Source organism: Brachyistius frenatus, unplaced genomic scaffold (genome assembly GCF_029030835.1).
Source record: "Brachyistius frenatus isolate BFR_SWC_R1_liver_20210118 unplaced genomic scaffold, ASM2903083v1 Contig_62, whole genome shotgun sequence".
Classification (NCBI taxonomy): domain Eukaryota; kingdom Metazoa; phylum Chordata; class Actinopteri; family Embiotocidae; genus Brachyistius; species Brachyistius frenatus.
The window spans coordinates 1549517-1575537 of NW_027210661.1; the positions used below are offsets into that span (position 1 = coordinate 1549517).

At 40.5% G+C, this 26021-nt stretch overlaps 2 protein-coding genes across 2 annotated transcripts; both read left to right on the plus strand.

Moving 5' to 3' along the window:
* Positions 1–14991: 14991 nt before the first annotated feature.
* Positions 14992–20146, plus strand: LOC138625462 (uncharacterized). Its single transcript, XM_069706402.1, has 6 exons — positions 14992–15004; positions 15268–15494; positions 17336–17495; positions 18179–18365; positions 18489–18542; positions 18656–20146. The coding sequence occupies exons 2-6, from the start codon at positions 15400–15402 to the stop codon at positions 18907–18909; spliced, it is 750 nt and encodes a 249-aa protein (XP_069562503.1). The 5' UTR covers positions 14992–15004; positions 15268–15399; the 3' UTR covers positions 18910–20146.
* A 1263-nt stretch (positions 20147–21409) lies between these two features.
* On the plus strand, positions 21410–23598 carry LOC138625508 (potassium channel subfamily K member 13). The gene is given in 2 exon segments (XM_069706463.1): positions 21410–21752; positions 22994–23598. Coding segments are annotated over 2 exon segments (948 nt in total).
* The last annotated feature ends 2423 nt before the right edge of the window (positions 23599–26021 follow it).

Consider the following 26021-nt stretch of genomic DNA (forward strand, 5'->3'; position numbering starts at 1 on the left):
CCACAGACAAAGACAGGGGACACAGGAGGAGAGGTGATCGGGGGCAAAACGGAGGAAAAAACTGGACTCCTGACACAAACAACCAAGAGACACAGTCAACAGTGTTATTGTTATGTGATGGATTTTGCCAGAGTGTATATATAGATATATACTGTACTGTATATACTGTGCATTTTATATTTTATATTTTTTTACTGCTATTTTACTGCTATTGTATTGCTTTCTATTATTCTATTATTATCTTATTGCTTCCTGTATGCTGCTGTAGCGAAAAAAAAAAAATCCCTTCGGGGATTAATAAAGTAACTACCTAACCTAACCTAACCTAACCTAACCTAACCTAACCTAACCTAACCTAACCTTTTTTTTCAGTACGTGACATTTCTTATATTCTAACTAGCGGGAAGCTCTTCGAAACCATGGCACACGTGTCCTCTGCAGTTATACTTCAGGTCCTCCAGACGGGATCCGCCTTGGAACGCCGTTTCCAGTCGTTCATAGCAATGACTCATTTTCGCTTAGACGATGAAGGAAATATTTTTTTTCCGATTTTGTAAATTTGTCCACTAATAAAGAAATGAACGGTCTGTAATTGTAATGGTAGGTTTATTTTAACAGTGAGAGACAGACTATATATATATATAAATCCCGAAAATCACATTATATAAAAGTTATAAATTGATTTGCATTTGATTGTGTGAAATAAATCTCAAAACAGCTGTGACATAATCTCAAAACAGCTGGGACCGCAGTCACCAAGAAAACCATCGGTAACACACTGCGTGGTAATGGATTAAAATCCTGCAGCGCTGCAAGGTCCCCCTGCTCAAGAAGGCACGTGTACGGCCCCGTCTGAAGTTTGCCAATGAACACCTGAATGATTCAGAGAAGGCTTGGGAGAAGGTGATGTGGTCAGATGAGACCAAAATCGACCTCTTTGGCATCAACTCGACCCGGCGTGTTTGGAGGAAGAGATGTGCGCTCCTGAGATGTGCGCAAACCTGGTGACAAAACGCCAAAAACGTTGACCTCTGTGCTTGCCAACAACGGTTTCTCCACCAGGTACTGAGTCATGTTTTGCTTAAGGATCAAATACTTATTTCACACAATCAAATGCAAATCAATTTATAACTTTTATATGATGTGATTTTCGGGATTTTTTTTTTTGGGGGGGGGATATTCTGTTTCTCACTTAAAATAAACCTACCATTACAATTACAGACCATTCATTTCTTTATCGGTGGACAACTTTATAAAGTTGGAAAAGGATCAAATAATGATTTCCTTCACTGTCTGAACGAAAATGAGTCACTGTTATGAACGACTGGAAAAGGCGTTCCAAAGCGGATCTGTCAGCAGCATCCCGTCCTGAAGACGTGAAGTATAACCGCAGAGGGCACGTGTGCCATGGTTTCGAAGAGCTTCCCGCTAATTAGAATATAAGAAATGTCACGTACTGAAAAGAAAAAAAATGCATCAAGCAGAACGAGACAGGTTTTTCAAGAGAAGACACAATAATGGCTGCACAGATCAAAAGCAAAGATAAAAAATAAAAAAAAAACAGACTAAGTCTGACTGAAGGAAAATTTAAGAGTGACAAATCCAAATAAAATTTAGAAAAACGGAGCCACAAGTAGCACATAAAATCAGAAACACCAGAATTAGCCATAAAACATGCACTAAATCTGGCCTGAACAATGTTAATAACAGGCCAGACTGTCTTTCAAAATCTTCATCTCATCAAGATCAAAGTGTGAAATCTGTCTGGGAGCAGTCAGGTGGAATCAGCAGACACAGATCACAGACATCCCAAAGTTTTAAATGAGTGGAGTAAAACATCAGTGCATCTATATTGCACAATCCTGTACCAAAAAAAAAAAAGTCCAAACTGTTCAAATAATCCAAATTTCCCCTCGGGGGTTAATAAAGTAAATACTTACCTACCTACCTACCTACCTACCAAATGTACGTTGTATCATCCCATAAACATATGGCATGTCAATAAATCTTATGAATGCTATGGAGAGTTTGCATTTTTACGCAAGGAGCCACTGGTTGGATGGGGACACAAACTTGACTTCATGTTTATAAAGTCAAAAATTGTACATGATTTAAAGTAAGAGGCGTGGTTAATTGTAAGCTATTTATACTCACCTCTTTCCCATCAGATGGTATTAGATGCTCCAAGAGAGGCTCCAAGATGTTCCCACCTTTTGCTCACGGAGTTGGTAGGTGCAAATTTGCGGACACTTTGATTTAGGTTAGGTAGTTACTTTATTAATCCCCGAGGGGAAATTTGGATTATTTAAGAGTTTTTAAACGGTGTAATAATAATGCCTTTGCTTGCACTCTTTCAGCCTGGCTAATTTGTGGCTTCATATGTGTTTGTGGTGAGTAGGGTTGGTTTATTTCCCTTGAATGACTGAGTCGCTGTTTTTTTTTTTTTTTTTTTTTTTTTTGATTCACGTTGACTGCGTTTTTGAGTCACGTTGACTGCGTTTGTAATCTGTAGGTGAATCTGCTAATTTCTTCTTGCTCCTTAATGTTTTAGACTGCTAAATGTTTACGTGTCTGTGCGCGCACAAAAGGCGCAGAATTGTGTTTGTGTGGCTGTTATTCATGTTAGAAATGTATTTATAACCCACTACAATACGATTAATGGTACAAGAGATCCATTGTTAAGCACCTGGGTGAGCAAGTGGATGATAAAACTCCGGCCTGCGGCATAACCAGGTCCAGGTTCGAGTTCTGATCAGGATCACTAGTGATAGATGAGATGATGCAGGTAGAGTAATATCGGCATTTTGCATTGGTCAGCTTAAGTTTAAGTAAAATGTAAAGAAGGTCGAGTCTTCCCTCCCTTCCTTCCTTCCATACATTTACATAATGTCTCAATATATATCTGGACTCCCCATTTATACACGATGTGTGGTTGTTAAAGGTTGTTAATTAGGAAGGTAATTCGGGTGTCATCGCGTTAAAGGCACAGGAAACTTAATGTACATCTACAAAAAGGGTTGCCACAGTAACACATTTTAAATATAACTTGTATGTTGACAGAGCCGGCTGAGAGAGTTGATGCAGCCGCGAAAAACGACTGTTACCGGTGAGTGTTCCCCTTCTGCGCTCTTTTTCTCTGTGCATAATGTGCACTTCTGCCAAGTGGAATTTTGGCCGATCATTAGTGGCTCAGAGGCTATTGGGAATCTATGATGTCGGAGAGGACAGAGGGAGATATAGCCTAAGTAGGTTCAGCCTAATGCACTGACACTAAAGTCTGACGTTATAAGTGTCGGACAACACTGATAACACTGATAACACTACACATCACATCTAAATTACATCTACGCCCTCTCTCCCAATAAAACTCCAGACTCTGTGAATGTACAAATATTTTTCATGCAAAAAGTTTAACTTCTGGATACAGGATTTCTCCTATTATTGGAAGACCATTCCTCATCTATGTGCAGTGTTTCCAAGTCACACCTGTGTGAGTTGTCAATTGAACCAGGATTGGCTTCTCAACAAGCAGTGTGGTCACAAATCCTGCTGGAAGCGACACGTTTTAAACTCACTTGTACAGTGACAATAAAACATCCAAGTAACGGACTACAACCCAATTTTGAGAGGAGTGGGGCAGTGAGGGGAAATGTGATCTGTTAGGTTACATATTAGGTTTGTAGTGTGTTAACCCGCACAGCAAGGATGGAGATGCGCATGTGCGTTAGAAAATATTGTGTATTCACTGGATGTTTCTGTTCTGGGGAAAGTCCAACAGAGGGCAGTATTACAAACGATAAAGGTGAAATGTACAGATGAAGCTATGTTTAACTGTAAAATAACTATTTTCTACATATTTTCTGGGATGTCTGAAACGTTAATTGATATCAGTGATAACAGTCAGGGTTATGTTCTTCCTGTCTTACAGCAAAGTGACACACCCTGGGGCAGCACTCTCCTGTTGTGGGAAGCAGCCTTTTAATCCTGGAACAGCCACTTGTTGTACAGTCGGACATGGAAGCACCTTAACAGGTAATGAGTTTGTGTAAAACCGGCACAAAATTGAAATGTTCAGTTTATGATGACACAATATAAATTGTATAACATTTAATCAAATTATACAACATATGAAGAGAAACGTAAAGGTTCAAAGAGGTATAAAGCAACAACCTCCTTAGATTACACGTTTCAACTGTGCAGCTCCTCCTCACCCTGTATTAAATAAAATCTAATCTAATTAACAAGTCCACGATGTAGTATGAAGAAATACCAGGAAGTAAAGTGATGTCTGTGACGTAGGCCTTGAAAACACTTGGCATGAATATCAGTTTTGGGTGGTTTGATTGTAAATAGTCAGCCAATAGTCACCTGTCACAGCTGTGAATACAGTCTGGGAACTCAGCCATTCTGAAGGGAGAACTAATTAGCGACAAGTATTTGCCCCACCCCTCCTTCACAGTAATGAACGTAGCTTTAACATTTTTCAACTTGTTGACCGGGAAAAAAACGCAGAATGTTCAGTGTGCAGTGCAGAATAAATGCTCAACACCTCGTCAAGCTGCTGCCATTCATCAAAACTATTTTTAAAAATATACTGGACTCAGAGAAAAAAGACTGGAAAGAATACACAGTATGTGGTGCAGAAGAAGGACTCAGTGAGACAATCAGACACATACTTCTTCCCAGAGTTTACATACAGATAAGATAATTAATTTCACTTTAAATTCCCTGAATACCATAATGCCCACACAATCACCGATCTCCATCTTGGGAACTTTCAAGCCTCGACTCAATCCACCCACATAGCACTTTCAGCTTTTACAACGTCTATTGATCTATTTGTATGCTGACGTTATCATTGTTTTCCCAGCTAAGGTTACACACGGTCTAAGTGAAAGCGTGTCAACTTGCTGTGGACTGGAAGCCTACAACGCCATCAATGAAATGTGCTGTCAGTCAACCGTCGCAGTCAAACCTGTCCCCATGGCTCAGTGTTGTGGTAAAAGTGAGTAGACCTGGACACGATTTATAAATATAGAACGCAATATAAACATACATAACACATGTGCAAAATACAATTACACTCTGTAACCATCATAAAGTTTCGTATCAGATCGGCGAGTGTCCTTTAAATTTTGGTGATCAGACGGTAAGCTGCATATTTGTTTCAGTATCAAAGTCTTAGCTGAGGAGCTTAGAGCATGTGTTATTTGGGTCACAACAAAATACATGCATGTGCAATTTCTCAGGTATTCCTTATTGTATATACTACCAGTCAAAAGTTTAGGCACACCTACTCATTTAAGGATATTTTCTTTATTTTTACTATTTTCCACATTGTAGAACACTACTGAAGACATTAGACGTACAGGATAACACGTATGAAACTACATACCTGTAGTAAAAAATAGTTTTAAAAAAGTTAAAAATTTGTTTCAAATTTAACATTTTTAAATCAGCCACCGTTTGCTTTGATGACAGTTTTGCACAGTATTGGCAATATTCTAACCAGCATGGTTTTCAATAAACAGGTAAGCCTTGTCAAACGTCAATTGGTAAAATTTCATGCCTTCTTAATGTATTTGAGATAGGATGAACATGTACCCTACTTTATGTGGGACTGCAATGCAAATTTTATCCCTTGCCTTATGTCCAACATATTGAGACAATGTCCCACATTTTGATTGGCACTTTTCAAAATTTAGTTAAGTGTTAACATGCAGGTGAGATGGTTTTGTCTAAAGTTGGAAAGAAAACAGGGAAGGCCGTTATCATGGGGGTTGTTTAATGCCAATAATATATAACTCGCAACAACCACACTGTGGAGCACTTTCAAACATGCAGGTCAACAGATTGTGGTAGTAAGATACGACACATACGACCATTTGCTGAAAAACTTGAGCTTCTTTGTATACTTACTGTATTTACTTCACGTAGGAGTTGGGAAAGTTGCATACAAATAAAATATATTTGTTTAGTCCTTCATACACTAAAGGTCTAACCTGTAACATGCATAACATATTGAGTGTATTTATTCTGTAAATTGGATAGACATCAAAATTTTAAATTAACCCTCAGCATTGGTAACGTCCCAAACAAATATACAGTGAACCCTCGCTATAACGCGGTTCACCTTTCACGGTCTCGCTGCTTCACGGATTTGCATCGTGCATTGAAATCACATTACGACTATATGTAACGTAGATATATTTAATGTCCAGTTCTATCTATTTCAATTGTAAAATAAAGGTTCCTACTTCACGGATTTCGCCTATCACGGTTTCTATTTGGAACGTAACCCCCGCGAAAAACGAGGGTTCACTGTACTCTTTGCCCCACTTTTGGTTTGTTGGGATCTGGTCACCCTAATCTGAGACCATTAATTGTGTTGTGCTGAAGTAGTTTAAGTATACAGAAAATAGCCCAATTGAATTACTATAGTAATCCACATTATGGCAAGAAAGTAAACAGACATAACAGCCCATTATTACAGATTACATCCATCTATAAGGCTGTCCCGGACTAACGATTTTCCTAGTCAACCAATAGTCGTTAGTTCAAGCCAAGAGTCTACCAGTTGTCGCAAATTTTATAACAATTTAATTGTTTAAATATACATTTATATATATATCATATTAACAAAAATTAACAACATTTCTAAAACTAACCACAAAAGTTCTTCTTTTTTTCTTCTTTTTTTTTTTTTTTTTTTTTACCAGTTTTGCACAGTTGCATAAGTAGCCAATTATCAAGTGTTTTATTCTACTCCATCCAAACCCTTGGTCTGCAGGATATGCAGCAGCTTGTCATCTGAGTTGTGTCTGAGCTAAAAGATTACTTTTATTACACCTTAAAGAATCATCCTGATCTTTTTAACAGAGGCTATTGATCAGGACAAGCAGTTGTGTTGCGGTCAGGAGGCCAACAAGACAATTCTGCTGAGGAACTCCAGTGACCACCAGTGCTGCGGTCACGAGCAGTTCCACATCAAGACTCAGTGCTGCTGCTGGAAGGACGGAGCAATTGCTGAGATACGACCCACTAATCATTTAAAATGCTGCGCTACTGACTCAGGATCAGCTGCAGGTGAACTTTTAAAGCCCCTTTACAGCCTATGATAACAGCCACCTGACAAGTTTACTGCATGTCACACTGCAATACAGATCTAATGAATTCTCTGTTGCAACTTGCATCATACTGTGGATATCTTACTTGAGGCATCTTGGACTGAGCAAAGAGTGCTTTTGGAATGGCAGCTCTATGGTCTAAACGGAAACAAAATATTTAATAAACTAGCCTCATCCATCTGCCTTTTTTCGGACTCAACTAAAAACGGTGTTGTACAATACACGTCATTGTGGCACTTGCAAGCTGACTTTACATCGGTCACTTCATGCTGTTTTCTGATCAGTTAGTTTATAATCGCTAAATTGTGAACACAACAAAGTTGTGATTTTCTGTTTTTTGACCGACTGCTAAAAGTTGATCTAGTCAGTTTTATAAAATAACACAGTGAACGGGGACTTTTGTACACATTTCATTTGCATTGAAATCTTTGAAATCCAATGGTCATCATATCTTAAAGAAATTCATACTAATTCAGTTGTGGGATGCCTTCATGTTGACTTTGATGTTGGCCTTTACAGTTCAGACCCCCCCCGACGGACTGAAGAAGATACTCAATGTCAGCTGTCAGTCACCTGTTGTTGCCAAACCTTCACCAGAGCCCCAGTATTGTGGCAAACGTGAGTAGAGCTAATTATGAGACATTGGCAACATGTCACTGAAACAAAGCAGTTTTTCTAAGATGTACTGCATGTGTGAGATATAAACACAGCAAGTTGTACCTGAGCTACAGTTGAGGTAGAAGTGTGTTGGCTTAAAATATCCTCATCTTTCCTACAGAGGTGTTTGATGTTGAAAAGGAGCTTTGTTGTGGTCCAACTAATGACAAGAGGAAACTGACCAGGAAGACCAGTGACCATCATTGTTGTGGTTACAATCAGTTCAACATCAAGACTCAGTGCTGCTGCTGGAAGGACGGAGCAATTGCTGAGATACGACCCACTAATCATTTAAAATGCTGCGCTACTGACTCAGGATCAGCTGCAGGTGAACTTTTAAAGCCCCTTTACAGCCTATGATAACAGCCACCTGACAAGTTTACTGCATGTCACACTGCAATACAGATCTAATGAATTCTCTGTTGCAACTTGCATCATACTGTGGATATCTTACTTGAGGCATCTTGGACTGAGCAAAGAGTGCTTTTGGAATGGCAGCTCTATGGTCTAAACGGAAACAAAATATTTAATAAACTAGCCTCATCCATCTGCCTTTTTTCGGACTCAACTAAAAACGGTGTTGTACAATACACGTCATTGTGGCACTTGCAAGCTGACTTTACATCGGTCACTTCATGCTGTTTTCTGATCAGTTAGTTTATAATCGCTAAATTGTGAACACAACAAAGTTGTGATTTTCTGTTTTTTGACCGACTGCTAAAAGTTGATCTAGTCAGTTTTATAAAATAACACAGTGAACGGGGACTTTTGTACACATTTCATTTGCATTGAAATCTTTCAAATCCAATGGTCATCATATCTTAAAGAAATTCATACTAATTCAGTTGTGGGATGCCTTCATGTTGACTTTGATGTTGGCCTTTACAGTTCAGACCCCCCCCGACGGACTGAAGAAGATACTCAATGTCAGCTGTCAGTCACCTGTTGTTGCCAAACCTTCACCAGAGCCCCAGTATTGTGGCAAACGTGAGTAGAGCTAATTATGAGACATTGGCAACATGTCACCGAAACAAAGCAGTTTTTTTAAGATGTACTGCATGTGTGAGATATAAACACAGCAAGTTGTACCTGAGCTACAGTTGAGGTAGAAGTGTGTTGGCTTAAAATATCCTCATCTTTCCTACAGAGGTGTTTGATGTTGAAAAGGAGCTTTGTTGTGGTCCAACTAATGACAAGAGGAAACTGACCAGGAAGACCAGTGACCATCATTGTTGTGGTTACAATCAGTTCAACATCAAGACTCAGTGCTGCTGCTGGAAGGACGGAGCAATTGCTGAGATACGACCCACTAATCATTTAAAATGCTGCGCTACTGACTCAGGATCAGCTGCAGGTGAACTTTTAAAGCCCCTTTACAGCCTATGATAACAGCCACCTGACAAGTTTACTGCATGTCACACTGCAATACAGATCTAATGAATTCTCTGTTGCAACTTGCATCATACTGTGGATATCTTACTTGAGGCATCTTGGACTGAGCGAAGAGTGCTTTTGGAATGGCAGCTCTATGGTCTAAACGGAAACAAAATATTTAATAAACTAGCCTCATCCATCTGCCTTTTTTCGGACTCAACTAAAAACGGTGTTGTACAATACACGTCATTGTGGCACTTGCAAGCTGACTTTACATCGGTCACTTCATGCTGTTTTCTGATCAGTTAGTTTATAATCGCTAAATTGTGAACACAACAAAGTTGTGATTTTCTGTTTTTTGACCGACTGCTAAAAGTTGATCTAGTCAGTTTTATAAAATAACACAGTGAACGGGGACTTTTGTACACATTTCATTTGCATTGAAATCTTTCAAATCCAATGGTCATCATATCTTAAAGAAATTCATACTAATTCAGTTGTGGGATGCCTTCATGTTGACTTTGATGTTGGCCTTTACAGTTCAGACCCCCCCCGACGGACTGAAGAAGATACTCAATGTCAGCTGTCAGTCACCTGTTGTTGCCAAACCTTCACCAGAGCCCCAGTATTGTGGCAAACGTGAGTAGAGCTAATTATGAGACATTGGCAACATGTCACTGAAACAAAGCAGTTTTTCTAAGATGTACTGCATGTGTGAGATATAAACACAGCAAGTTGTACCTGAGCTACAGTTGAGGTAGAAGTGTGTTGGCTTAAAATATCCTCATCTTTCCTACAGAGGTGTTTGATGTTGAAAAGGAGCTTTGTTGTGGTCCAACTAATGACAAGAGGAAACTGACCAGGAAGACCAGTGACCATCATTGTTGTGGTTACAATCAGTTCAACATCAAGACTCAGTGCTGCTGCTGGAAGAATGATACAGTTGAGATAGTATTGAACTATCCAAACTGCTTTGCGGGCAAGTCAGGTTCGTCTCAAGTTTATCCCAACTCCAGTCTGGTTTTAAGATTTTTCTGGCACCAGAGAGGAATAGAGGCTTATGTCTGAACATGCAGGATGAGTCACTCGCACCTACTCCAGGGTGCAGTCTAAATAAGACAATAAAATGCATGACGTTGTGTTGTGTTTTGGTTTTTGACTTTGTTTTCAATTTTCACTCATGAACTCTCTGCTTTTTGTCCACAGGTGTGCAACAGGTAAGGAAAAAAAAACTCCTCTCCAGTTCATACCATATACTTCTCTGTTGTGCGAGACAATTAACCACTGTGTCAAAGCTGTCCAAACTTGCGTGCACAAAAACAATAACCTTGTGCCTATAGCTACAATTCCCTATTCATTTGGGGGATATTCAGCATAATACAATTCATTACAGTATTCCCTGTAATAAAGCGGAGCTCTGGAAGGCCCGTACTCTCCGTTTTCTATTGACAATGTGTGTTGGTGTTGTATTGGACTGCCTTACATTGGTCAGGTCATGTGATTGGTGAGGGCTGTCACATGAGAAGTTTATATGATTGTGTGTCTTTTCATTTTTATCTTATTTTCTTCTAGAAACCTACAACTCAACCCACCTGGTAAGTTAGCTAAAGGTTTTTAACATGTTACTTTTGCCGACACTGACAATTATCAATTCCTCTCTCACGGAAAATGTTGACCCCGTCGGGCCATACTTGGTTATCTTACCCAATGGCAAGGTGTTGTTTTGATCCAGTGTAATTTGATCTTACTTTTAGGTTTCCACCCAAAGTAATCAACACAACAGTTCACTGAAAATGACACAATAGGTCAACTGCAAAACATACAAAACCTGTGGACCCATGTATAATGGTTATTAATAGTATAGTTGGGCACTGGGACATAGCCCTGAAATATGTGAGACGTGTTGGCAGAATAGCCACAAGAGGTCCCAATGGACATAAATATACTGTAGGTTTTTTTTTTTTTTTTTTTTTTTTTTTTAGAAGTCCCATAAATTTAGATTTCCTTGTCTTCTTTTATTATAAAGCAAGTCTAGGTGCTATATAAATGCAATGTAAGTTACAAAACACTCCACAAAGAAATGCACATAGCCAGTATTCAATAACTGTGCTATTTAGACTTCCATGTTTGTGACATCACAAACTCCTGTCATATGTCTACCCTGAGCATGACCCACTGTCCAAGTTTTGATTTTCAAGAAAACACCTGAGTCATTCCAGTGCTGAGCTGGCAAGCTACAAGACCGGACAAAACCTGTAGTTGGTCTGGACGTGTAGCACTCAGAAAAGAGTCAGTCATTTTAGTTTGAGTAAATAACCCAGTAGTGACACAAAACAACACTTGAAGCAACACTCTAGATCATCAAAATCACATCTTTTCCATCCATTTAGTATGTTTAAAGTGTCAAATCAGAATGCACTTCTATGGTATTTTCCAGGTCATGCAGTATGGTATACAAATAATTGTGTGTCTGTGCTTTGTGTTTTATGAAAATGTTTGTGATGTGGACTGTTTGTGTTTATCTTTACATATCAACAGCACTGAACCAAACACAGGTCTGTGCGGGTCAATGCGATATAATCTGAATGAACGCCGCTGCTGTGAGAGGAACCAGGCAATGCCTTACTGGTGCTGTCATCCAGGTAAAACCGTCAGCATTTTAGTGTTTATTGGTGGGCGTAGAAATGTTGGATGTGTGAGGTGAAATCTGATGACTTATGGCAAAACTGCAGACAGTTACTACAATGTAGCTTCTGTTCAAGTGAGATTGTTTTGATCATGACAGCCTTCAGCCTGTCCTCCAAGAAGGCAGTTAGAACTACGTCAGCAGTCTAAGGTTGCTTTTTCTTTTGTTTGCGTAATCTTGTGAACACCTACGTAAACCACAAATTACTCTCACATGGCACATAATTGAATCATTGATTCATGTGTGCAGGAATAGTTTTGTACCTGGTGTCAGCTCGTTGGAGAATCAGATATACCTTGAGGGACAACTGTAAAAGTATGACTTAAGGTGCTGCAGGGTATTGGAGATGTTGTATGGAAAAACTGTTGGTTTAACTTCTGAATGATAAATAAAAACAGAGATCAGAGGACTGTAATGTGACATGCAGACACTCTCACACTGAGCTAGAAAGAAACGGTGCTCAAAAATGAGGTAAATAACATAAATACAATATTTTTGTCTGGACTGCAACAGTGGGGCCAGAGCTGTAAAGCAATTGTTTGTCTCTGACCGCTGGCCATCTTATTGCTGGGACTTTTCAAATGAAAAGCACAGAGAAAAAAAAGCATATATGTTGTTGAAATTAAGCTGCGAGACAAAATGTGTGTGTTGAGTTTAAATTAGTTATTGTTCACATAAAATAAGCTAGTTAGCTGGTGTGTGTGGAGCTCAGTTATGTTAATTAAATAACTAAATACGAGTACTATCAGAGGAAAAAAGGTTGAAGACCTTAAACAGTTTTAAGTTTGTTGTCGTTTGCAAAATTTTGAGGTATGTCAGCTTGTCAAACGCAGGAGATATTATATATTTGTATTAATGTTATTGTGAATATTACAAAAATACTTGGTTAAAGAATGATCATGGTTATGTTATGAGGTGGGTGTATTTTTCCAGGACCCAAATGCAAGCACACAGACTCGAGGTATAAGTTCCAAAAATACTGTCTTTATTGTCCAAAAAATAAACAAACAAAAAACTACAAACCAAAAGGTGGCACCGAGCGTGTCCACTTTACGTCCAGTCGGGAGGGCAACTCAACCGACAGCTCCAGGGGGACACGGGTAACAGGGCAGCCGGCAGACCAGCGGAAGGGACGGCGTCAACAATCCTCCTAGCCGGGAGGGCAACTCCACCGACTGGTGATTTTGACGGGGATATCCGCAGGAGACACAGAGGCCGGAGGAACGGGAACAGGAACAGGACTGACAGAGAGCTGACGGGGAGCAGACGGAAGACGGACGGATGGCTAACAAAAATGAACCGACAACCAGAGTTGTGCAGGGGCAGGTTACATATAGTCTGGGGAGGTGATCAGGGAGATGCAGCACACCTGCAGGTGGTGATCAGGGATGAGTGGCTGCATCTGCTGGGACTGGTGAGGGGCGTGGCCACGGGAGGTGAGTGGCGTGGCCACAGGCAAAGACAGGGGACACAGGAGGAGAGGTGATCGGGGGCAAAATGGAGGACAAAACTGAACTCCTGACAGGTTATGGGTAAAAGTTGTTCTAAATCGTATACAGAGCAGAAACTTATTTTTCCAAGTCACACTCTGTTAACCAGCTTGTTTATTGAAGTCTCTTCTCCATCAACAACATTTAATCTCAGGGGAAGTAGCTCTGCTTTTTTTTCCCCGTGAGGAAAAAATTATCTTTCACGCAGTCAGTGGAGGTCAGGTAAAAATAAAAACAGATTGTCGTCTGTATTTTTGAACAATAACAAATGCGGTTGAAAATACCATCTCATCTCTCTTCAATGAAATTAATATAAAGCCAAGGTGTTGCGGTACGGTGCACAGCCAAGAGGTCTGCAAGAGGACGGTTTTAGGCCTGAAGCTAAACGATTGTTACATGCTGAAACATTTGCTGAAACATTGGAGAAGTGTCAAAAATCTCATCTCGGGTTTACAATAATATTCGTGCTTGCTGGATTTAAATTCGTGAATAATGGAAGGAAAGGGAAGGATTTTTTTTTTTTCATACTAAACTGTCTGATCTCTTTCCTGTCCTCTGACTGCTTCTAAACAAAAAGTTTCTAGATTCTGAAATATGCCTCTTTGTTACTTTAGAGATAAATTCCTGACTAATTTACAAGATTATGTCACAAAAGACGTATACAAAAATGATTTCTGGTAAGGGTGGCTCACTTGAAAACAAGCCAATGGAAACTACAATAACTCCATGAACAAACAGTCTGCTTCTCATTAAGCAATAACTCACTTAGAGAGATGGATCATGTGATAGTTTGGTGGATGCCCAAGTTAAAAAAAATGCTTGTGTTATATTTAACCACGCAGTTGGAAAGCAGCATAGGAGCAGGGAAATGGGATGGAATATAATACGAGAGATGGCTTGACATTGGTCCCACTGACTCACACATTCCTGTTTGTCTGCTGAATTCCTTTCTTTTATAGTGTCTAATATGAAAAATTATAGCACACATAAATATTTTGTCTGTCTTAGGTCCTGTGACCAGTCTTTTCTAGATGTCATTTGTCTCCACATCCTCCCTCGTCCTGAGAAAAGTCTTAACTGCTCTGCACCTCTCTCACACAACCACATACCCCTCTGTTTAGGGTGGTGTGATGCTGGGCCAACTGTGTACAACCCACACACGCATATTTGCTGTGACGGCTGTGTCTCCGAGCGGAAACCCCGGATAAGTAATGTACTTAAGCCTTTTTTTTCATTATGAGGCATGTGTGTTTAAAGGTCAACAGTCTTTTTGTGTTTCTGTGGTAAAAAAAAAAGAAGGTTGAAGGCTTGTAAATAACTCTCTCCCTCTTTTCATAAAAAAAGAAAGAATGTCTGCGAATGACTTGTATGCTTTCTGGCAACATTTTTAATGACTATAAATGGCAGTGTTGAAATAAAAACTAAAAAATAACAGCATATTTCTTTAATATAATCTATGCTGTAACTGTACAAGAGTGAGAACTGACAGCCATGCAACCCAATTCTCCCAGTTAAAAAAAACCTGTATTGCTCCTTCATTGTGAGAGCTCCAAGCTCCACCCAACTCCTTTTATACAACAACTCAGGGTGGTTTTTTTTCTGAAGTATAAAACTCGTTGGCGTTGTTAGCGGTAACCGCATACGCAACAGGACTATACATTTACTTTGTGGTAAGACTTCAACAATTTAGACACACTTTTGCATGTTTATCATTTTCCTGATTTTCTTTTTTCCTCATATTACTTTCATGCATTTTTATGTTCACGTTCACAAAATAAAAACATGTTTAATGACATCAGGTTGGACATTTAAGTGTTAATTTGACAAGTCCACATTTTAAAATAGGTGCTTGACGGTGTATATGTGTACGTGTCAGTGCCTGCTTGTGTCTGTACTGCTGCACAGTTTACTGTATTTTCTCTGATTCTTCAAGTGCTGCGGAGAGACACCGTACAACCCGGCAGAACATGGAGTTCTCTGTTGTAATACCACCTTGTACAGAGACAGAGAAGATGGAGAGGAATGTTCAGACATCAGCGTTCCTTACAACCCAGCTGAAGGGACTATGTGTCTCTATAAGTTTCATGGCTCCCCTGGTCAGCACTGCTGTGGGACAGATGTCTACTGTCCTCAGTTTGAGATCTGCTGTAATGGACACAGGTGAGTGTGTGTGTGTGTGTGTGTGTGTGTGTGTGTGTGTGTGTGTGTGTGTGTGTGTGTGTGTGTGTGTGCGCGTGCGTGCGTGCGTGCGTGCGTGTGTGTGTGTGTGTGTGTGTTCTACGCTGATAAAATCCAATGAAACAAGATGTTCCAGAGGAGGGTGTTACAATGGTTGTTTTTGTTTCTGGATGGATGGGTGTGTGTGTGTGTGTGTGTGTGTGTGTGTGTGTGTGTGTGTGTGTGTGTGTGTGTGGGGGTGGGTGGAAATGTCTTACGGGCACTGGTTGATGTCTGTCTGGCCAAGTGTTGGGAGTGAGAGACACAGGAAGGAGTGGTGATACGCTGATACGCTGATAAAATCCAATGAAACAAGAAGATGTTCCAGAGGAGGGTGTTACAATGTTTTTTTTTTGTTTCTGGATGGATGGTGTGTGTGTGTGTGTGTGTGTGTGTGTGTGTGTGTGTGTGTGTGTGTGTGTGTGTGTGTGGGGGGGTGGGTGGAAATGTCTTACGGGCACTGGTTGATGTCTGTCTGGCCGAGTGTTGGGAGTGAGAGACACAGGAAGGAGTGGTGAGGGAAAGAATTTATGTAACTTATTTCACAGTCTGGCCTGTGAAACAGTTTCCAGCTGCTGCAATGTTCTGAATCTGAACCTCCAATACCAATAACCACGATGCACCTAAGGAATGTCTGTCCGCCTGTTTCTTTGTTTGGGTTTGCTGTTGCCCTGATGCTTGCAGACGCTTCTGTGAATGTGTTTTATCACATGCTTGCATTTATAATTATCCCTATTTGTATCCAACTGATTTAATTATATTTTAATGGGGCTAAAATATTTAGGAATTACAATTTATGCATTAATCAATATTTTGAAAAGAGTCAAATGGCGGTGCAATATTAAAGCTGTGATGATTGGTGATTAATCCATAGAAAATTATCACCCAACAACTTTTTCTGCTTTTTATCTTAATGACAGTTTTGGCTTTATTGTTTGCCCTGTGATGGTTGAATTTTGGCTGCTCATTAGCCTCGGACCACAGTCCAGACCAAAGGACCACATTTTTGCCGGACCAAAAGAGGTGGTCTAGGTTCAGATCAAACCGTACCACGATTCGGTTTGTTTACGGTCTGAAAACACTTTTTGGATGGTTGTGACTTTTTGACCAATCACAGGAAGTTGTGGCAGCGTATCATACTTTATCAACTATCGAAGAAGAAGAAGAAAAAGGAACGGGAGAGTAAGTGAAAATGAGCTGAGGAGAGGAAGAGACAAAGTACTTCAAGTAATTTTTAATTTGGACTTTGTCCAAATTGGATAAGTCAAAAGTCAACTCTAAAAATGATGAAAACTTATACTGAGGGGAAAATAAGAGCTGATAATAATGCCATAATTATCATAGTATAGTGGCAACAAAATTAATCTGTTAATTTCTCCATTCAAACGGAAAAGACAATTGGCTGAATTGACAGCAGGCTGATGTCAGACGTCTACAAACCAATCGATGTCAAGTTTATAGGGTGGCAGCCAATGTTCAGTTGGTGATGATGACAGGATGTAGGTATGTCATAAGAAGTTCTTTAGCGTGCTTCTGCTTTTAGTGGGCTTGTTCTGGTTCTGTTAAATGTGTAAGTTGCCAAGTGTTTGGTAACCTGCTCGCAATATCAACCTGATAGTATTTGAGGGTTGCTTTGTGTTGGCTTGTTTGGGAGTCGTCTTGTAGCCGAAAATCACTTCCTAGGATTCCCAGGAGGCTTTTTGGCTGCAACAGATACTGTACATTGGACATTAATGTCACTCGCTTTATTTGATATCAGTTGCCGACTCTGTATTTCCACCCAGACATCCCAAAGAAGAAAACAGTCACTGCTGCGGGGTTCACGCCTACAACATTAAAGACCCACAGATGAAGTGCTGCGCAGGAACACTCTACAACGTGACGCTATTGGGCAAGCGTGGAGGACATCAGCAGTGCTGTGGATCCATTCTACTGACAACACAGGTCGGTTTTTTTTTATTTTTATTAATAAAGATAACTATCCTTTGAGCATTCATTTCACACACAGAGACAGAGGTTGGGACATAATTGCAAAGTGGTAAAGTGGTATTAGCGATTGTGTGCGTTCCAGAAGTAAAGGACTCTTGTCTCTGGCTTCTTCTGGCTCATGTCATTGGTATCGTGATAGTAAGATTAGTCCATTAGGCAAAATGATGGACAAAACCTGATTTCTCAGAGGTGCAGTTGAAACAGTTAAAACTGCTTGCAATATCATTAACAAATAAATGTTTATAGGATCGTTACGTTATCTGGGAGAGTCCGATCTTTCTGCGTGTAGTCACATGAGGGAGATTTGTTTCTTTGTTTTTTAACACATTTTTTTTTTAGAAAGAACGGGGGAAACAATTTCTCGAACCAGCAGCTCCTCTCACTACACAAATGCAAGAATCGAGAATGCATTTACTGCCGCTCATGTAAGCAAAGTCCAAAAGGTGGGCGACACAGTTAGACTAACTGCCAAAAGAACAAAAAATATTCAACTCCAAAGTTTTATTTATATACATGTCAGCAACCTCACCATGAGAATAGTGATTAAGACATTTTTGCTATAGTGCCATGATTTCCATATGTGCCATTTAACTGGCGAGGCTTCCTGTTTGTGGAGGTAAATCATCTCTCCATAACAGGTAGACGACATACTTCAGAACCAGGCTGTTTGCTGCTCGAGTGAGGACCAGGAGGTGGTTTACTCTGCCAAGACAGGATTCAGATGCTGTGGCCACCTCTACTACAACAGCTCTCTGTGGTCGTGCTGTGCATGGAAGCTGAGTCCAGTGCACCAACTAGGACAGCATCCGAGCACGAGGGATGAAGGTCAGCTGTGTCCGATTGGATGTCACCTCAAGAAATAGCACTACAGTTTTTATCATTTTAACCCAATTGTGCAGTCTAGTTCCTGCATATTAGGAATAATATGTATAACATTTTCTTTTGCAGAATCCAGACTTGTGTCAGTGAACAATCTGAAAGAAACCGACCTTTGCAAAAAAAGTAAGAAATCTGTTTGTAATTAGATTTGTTTTAAGCACTTGGACATGCATGATGTTTATGAAGATATGTGGATTTGTAATAATTTTAATGTGTTTGTTTATGTCTTTATTTAGTGCACATTGGGACTGTGGAGAGCGTGTCTCTGTACAGCATTGTTTTCAGCAACGTGCTGATAATCCACGGACAAAATGGAACAGTCAAACCTCTGCCTTTGCACTACATCCTGCAAACACCTGAGCGCTGCAACTTCCCTAAACTGATCCGTGGGAAGGCCTACTTCTTTGATCAAGTAAAGGTCTACACTGATTTCAACCATGACCTTGTTCTCCAGTCAATCCACTTCATTATCTCCAAGTGTTTTCTTTAGGTCACCCTATGGCCCTCAAACTGAATTATCAACATCATATACGGATCCATAATGTTTGTCTGACTATGCCCAAGTTTCTAGATTGCCTATTAAACACAATATACATATAACATATACATATAATTTTAACCTAAATGTAATTGCAACCCACAAACCGATTCAAACGCTGTGTGCAAATGGCTGCAAAGTGACTGCTGGTCAACATACTCTTAATGTTTTAGTCACAGTCGTCCTGCTGTCTGACAACAGAAACAGAAAAATATGTAACTGAAAACAACTTTTTGGGGAATTTGGCTGTAATAAAATACAGTATATGTGAGCATAGAGATATACAGAGCTGAAACCCTGTGCCATAGCCAAAACAAAAAACTCCCATATTTTTGGTATGAACTAGTTATTTAAGACATCAGTCACTACTGTAACATAGCCCACAAGGTCTATGGTGACTTTTCATCTCTATACTTTTTTTCCAATCCAAACATACACCATGCAGAAACCCAACTTCCCAAAGTCCAACCAAAGCTACAGATATAAAAGCTATGGTCTCTGCAAAACAGTCTTTCCAAACTAGCATTAGTCAGGATTAAAAATTAGCTGACTCTGTACCTATCATGGTAGCAGGAAACAGGAACCATGAAGAATATTAGTATGTAGCTTGATGTTCACATAAGCTACACTGCTACCAGCTAATACAGTTTGTTATTTTGAATACTAATTTTGTCTTTAATTATTTTCGTGCTACTTTGATTCCTGCACTGAACCGCATAATAAATTGCAACTGTTTGCACATGTCCTTTATTCATGTGATTGAATGTTTACAAGTAAATGCTTTGATTTGTCATTTCTTGATTGATAAAGCTAGTACATGATGAGTCTCGAGTCAACATCAGAAATACAAATATGCTATGAGGACTAAAACCCCAATCACTCAAAGGTTCCATTTTAATGCCTTGAATTTATGTTTTTACATATCTAACAATATTTTTCTGCAGTTGAATTTTATGTGCATATAATTTCTGTAGGAATACAGAAAATGGGATCTGCTTTGCATTTATTATACGGTGCATTTCTTCACTATATGTAAATGACCTAAATCTAAGAAGCAGAAACTCATGACACTGCATGTTGGCAATGTGTGATGACATTGGTGGAATAACATGTTTACTTTCATATATAAGAAGACCTACTCTGGGTGCCTTTGGTTTTTTTTTTAACAATAGTTTTGAATTAATAAAAAGCATTTATAATCAAACCTGCAGTGTTTCATCTTATTTAGCTGTGGCTTTGTGGTTGGATTTACTGTCCATGCTGAAGGAATCGGGCATGGACAGCACTCCTGAAATGGAAACTCATTTGGCACATCATACAACTACATTCCAGGAACAGTTATTCGGTAAGGACCGTCAAGGGAATTAACTTGAATGTTTTGTAGGGCAATCAATGGAAGGAATATGAGAGGAAGGGGCTCAGCAGCAGTTCTTCTTTCCTGTATCCCTTATGAGGGGGTAACACGTGTGTAACTAATATTCTGTGTAGCTTTACAAAGTTCTTTATGTGTATTTTTTGCAAAAGCTTTTTCAGAAATTGCATTTCTGTTATAGTAAATGCACCCCCTTCTTCCCAGAGTTGGCCTACTGTTTTGATTCCCCATCAAAAAAATCTGTAACAATATACTAAATATTAATAACAATAAGAACTCCATATTTATAACCATGCAGATCAGAAGTCAAAAGACAAAGATTGTTTTTAGTAAAAACAAAAGGTAATAATAAAAAAATGTCTGTCTTATCTTCTTGCAGTGACACACTGTTGTTGTATTGTGAAAATGTGTCAAGAGAGTATTCTATTAATGTGGAACTGTAAAGCAGTGATAGTTCACAATGATCAAAAGATACGGACAGTCACACATTCCTCATGGGCATCCTCATTGGACACACATTTACACGTAGCATAGGTTATTGCTGTGTTATTGTTTCAGTTGGAATATTTTTGCTTGTCCACACTTGCAAACAGAAACAGGATTTAAAAAAAAAAAATGTGTATGTGGAAGGATGGAAAGTAGACACATGCATAATGTCTGTTTTATGTTGGTGTGCTTATGTTGACCAAAAGATTGCCAGAGAACAAGGGTGCATATGTTTTGTGGCTCATAAAAGTGAGTAAAGATAGATTATTGATCCGGTGATAAGCAGCGACCATGCACAGATCATTAAAGCCACCTGCAGACTCAGAAGCAAAGGTTTCTAAGACACTTTCAGCCGAGGAAACAGTTGTGTTATCAGTAGTGTTAAGTCAAGACTTGCATTTAAAAAGATAGACTTGCATGATGAACTAGATAACGACGGCGAGAAGCGCTACATGGACTAACAACGGTCTCTCCTGCATCTTTTGTGTACTGATGGTATATCAAACAACTGTGCAAATAGCATTTCTCTGGCTTCTTCTGCCTTAAATTGATTGACAGCACTCAAAGAAGAAAATCTGTCTCCATCATTTACGAATGACTATGAAGAAAGATTTCTGGTGCTACCGCCCGTCTCCGATTCCCAGCAGGGAAACGGCTCGTTTCTACCTGCTCTGTGTGCTCATTGCTCTTTAGATGCTGGCTGGTGCTGGTGTATTTTTTTCCTGGGAGAGACCAGCCGAGCTGCAGGCCCACCAGCTCTGGGAAAGAAGGCTCAAGAACTTTAGTCAAGAGCATAACATCAATTGTAAAGACCTGAAATCTCTGCTGCGCCACTACGAGGAGGCCAGGAATGCAGGCATCCGGACAGAAAGAGCCAGAGCCCTGTGGGACTTCCCGGGTGCCTTCTACTTCGTGGGAACTGTAGTCTCTACCATTGGTAAGTCAAGAGTAAAGGTATACTATGATTTCTTTTAATAATTCTACAAACCACAAATATGCAGCTGAGAAACCTAAAATGTAAAAACTTTCAATCCTTTGACTGCCATTTTCTTCAGATTAAACTTGACTCATAAGTTTGTCCTTACTTTACAATTAAACATGATGTGGAAGATTTTAGAGGTCGACACGAACTTTAGGAGTCCAGCGGGTTTCACAAACTATGTACATACCGAGTACCCATGCTGTATCTTTCCGACTGCTACAGCTGATGTTTTTGCCACACAAAAAGACTGATACAAACAGATGAAATAAGAAGCCATATGTTCAGCAAGTACAGATAGAGAGGATTCACTGACAAGTAATCATTACCATTAACCAATGATATGTAGCTACTTAAATATATGAAGCCACATTGATTTGGTGAAGTTCGGAGGGGAGTTGATATTTTACCTGAACCTATAGAAGACAAATATGTTTTAAAGATAAAAATTAAACCAGCTTCATTTCTGAGAATCACTTTACAGCCTTCCTATTCTCGCCACTATCTTTAGAAAGCCCGTCACGGTGGAAACTGAAAGACAGGCAGCTCTAAGGCCTGAACAATTTCATTTTTGCAACAACATCCATATTTACTGATGGCAGTCATTTCATGAGGTAATCACACTTCTTAGACACACCTTGTTGTTTCCCAAAGAATGAACATTGATATTTCATGACTCATAAAGCCTCCCACATTTATATTAAATCATAACTCTGCTCCATTTCCTTCCTCCCTTTCTTTAAAGTGTGTCAAGCAAAGCATATGTGATATCCTTGTTTAGTGATGTTCACTTTTAATTAAGCATTAAGATACATTTTTGGCAAACCCTTAAGAAAAGTGTCTTCATATAACAAAAAATCCTGGTGGCCTTCCTATATGGAGGTCAACATGCTCTCCTTGTGCCTGGGTGGGGTTTCTTCGGGAGCTCCGGCTGCCTCCCGGTTCATCGACGTTAGGTGAACCGGTGATTCTAAATTGGGCGTGTGATTATGAAAGTGAACGGTTGTCCGTCTTTCTGCTCAAGGTGTACCCCACCTTGACCCATACTCAGCTGGGATAGGCTCTGGCCCACCCGTGAGCCTGGATAGGATAAAGCGGCTAAAGATAACATATGGATGGAATAAAATCCTCTGCAGTGACAATAATGTTGTGACCCCGTCTGCAGTCACAAATGTTGCGTCTCAATCTGTTTCTCATAGGATTCGGCGTTATGGCACCATCCACCACGATCGGGAAAGTCCTGCTTGTTTTCTATGGGTTGCTGGGCTGCTCGGCAGCAATCCTCTTCTTCAATCTCTTCCTGGAGAGAGTCATAACGTTACTCAGCCTGCTGATATTCTGGTGCCACACGAGGAGAAGCAGACAAAGTGGATTGGAGGACAGAACCAGTGAAGACAACAGAAATGAAGAATGGAAACCATCGGTTTGTCAAGTCACATTCATGCTTTTAATGGCTGTTCTGCTGGTTGCATGTGCCGCTGCGTCGCTCTATTCAGCCATGGAGGGGTGGACCTACTTGGAGTCCCTCTATTTCTACTTTGTAGCGTTCAGCACAGTGGGCTTTGGGGACTTTGTAAGTGGTCAGAGGGAGCACCATAAGGACACATGGGCTTACCAGGTTGCCAACTGTCTCCTGATGATATTGGGAGTGTGCTGCACTTAATCTCTTTTTAACACCATCTCTGTGATCATCAAACAGGGACTGAACTGGATCCTGAGGACACTTGACTGGACGTATAACAGTATCCGGCACTTTAAGCTGCAATTCAGACCACCAATAAGTTACTGTGAAGACGACTGTTAGAAAAATTATTCAGAGGCTGGATTCAAAATCAAACATATCGGACATTTATTCTTGCAAGAAGGAGCAAATACATGTACACTCAAAGAAGGATGTCCAGCATTGCTGAACGTCACTCCTCCATAGGGCAGCTTTTATACAGTGTGATAAAACAGTTAACAGTCACCCCCATTCCCTCTGTATATCTGATTTTGTAGATAATACTGAGATCGGTTGTAGGTCACAAGATAAAGACACAGACGTCGTAAATGAGACAATAGAAACATCCTTGAGCAACAACTTATTTGTTCCTATCAACGACATTCTGCATAGACAGCAGCAGCAAGCCATTTGTAAATCCCATTGCCTGCTTTGGTGGTCCTGTGCTCCCAGTGCTCTCGGTAAATGCCTTTGTGATGAAGCCAAAGTGGAAACTATGTGCTGCAGAATCACAGACAAGGGCGTTTCCACACACCAACAACAGGCTAAATGTTCTGATAATGGGAATATAGTCATTCTGCATAGACAGCAGCAGGTGGTCCTGTGCTCCCAGTGCTCTCGGTAAATGCCTTCGTGATGAAGCCAAAGTGGAAACTGTGTGTCGCAGAATCACAGACAATGGCATTTCCACACACCAACAACAGGCTAAATGTTCTGATGATGGGAATAAAGTCGATGCCAGACCACTGCCTACATGGATAAATTCAAATATTTCTGCAATGTTCTCGAGAATGTGAAACAGCATCTGTAGTCTTCTCTAGTTATCAAAAGGTTAAAAGGTTGTTAATGTTGTCTATTTGAGATGTCAAAGCTGAAAGATGTGATATACTTTGTTTTGTGCTTTCTTCCACAGCTTAAATTTTGAATAAAATATGAAGAATCCAGTATGATTGTTATCAGATTAAAGCCCTCCTCCACCTACTTGTCAGTTTAGTAGGCTGTTATTAATGAATTCCTCTCCATCAAAGCTATTTGCAGCAGTCATTTAATCTTTGTAAAATTTCCACTGGATAAACGCAGTGTTACAAGAGCAGCAAGCACCACCAGAGTGCACACGTTTGATCAAACTGAGCACTGAAGCAGGGAGAAGTCAGAAAAAAAACCTGAACTAATAGAAGAAACTCAAAATCATGAGGAGCTGTCTGAGGAACAACATTTCAGACTGTGATATTTACAGGTTAGAGGTATCAGTTTTATGGGACAAGCTGTACATGCCTAAAAAACTATTTAGCCATAAACAACATTTATAATGAACAGCAATACAAGGACGCAGGAGTTCCCTGGAAGACAAATTGCATGCCGCATACCTAACAAGTGCCAGAGAAAAACCAGAGAAACATGCCAACAGCCAGACTTTTCCAGGTGGTGCAATCCCGACCACGTGTGTGTGAAGGAACGCTTCTGTAGCCCGGACATTGAACTGCTAGCCGTGGGGATGCACCCTTATTATTTACCGAGGGAGTTCACGTCCGCCATTGTTATCGCTGTGTACGTTCCTCCATCAGCTGACGCAGAGGCAGCAGTGGGCACCATCTACTCCACTGTGGCTAAACTGCAGACTCAGCATCCCGGTGCATTTTTGGCAGTTACTGGGGACTTTAACCACACCAGTCTGGATAAAGTACTGCCAACTTTGCACTAGTATGTGAACTGCCCCACCCGGAACAATAAAACTCGGGACTTACTGTATGCTAATGCCATGGATGCATACAGTGCTACTGCCCTTCCCCCCCTTGGTAGATCAGACCACAACCTGGTCCTGCTGACTCCCAGGTATGTTCCCCTGGTGCAGAGGCAGCCTGTAACCACCAGGACTGTGAGGAGGTGGACACAGGAGGCTAAAGACGCCCTGCAGGACTGCTTTGAGTCCACGGACTGGGATGTGCTGTGTGGACCACATGGGGAGGACATCAACAGCATGACGGACTGTATCACAGAATACATTAAATTCTGTGAACACACCACCGTACCATCCCGGACTGTACACTGCTTCCCCAACAATAAGCCGTGAATCACCAGTGACCTGAAGGTGCTTCTTAATCAGAAGGTGCTGGAGAGGCTGGTCTTGGCCCACCTCAGGCCGCTGGTGAAATCTTCTCTGGACCCTCTGCAATTTGCGTACCAGCCTCATGTGGGAGTGGACGACGCCCTCATCTACCTGCTGCAACGAGCTCAGTCTCACCTGGATGGAACCGGTGACTCTGTGAGAATCACTTTCTTTGATTTCTCCAGTGCATTCAACACCATCCAACCACTGCTGCTGAGTGAGAAGCTGCGGGTGATGGGGGGGACACGTCTACCGTCTCCTGGATCACTGACTACCTGACAGGCAGACCACAGTTTGTCCGTCTGGGCAGTGTGCTGTCTGATACGGTGGTCAGTGGTATTGGAGCTCCTCAGGGAACTTTTCTGTCCCCCTTCCTGTTCACCTTATACACAACTGACTT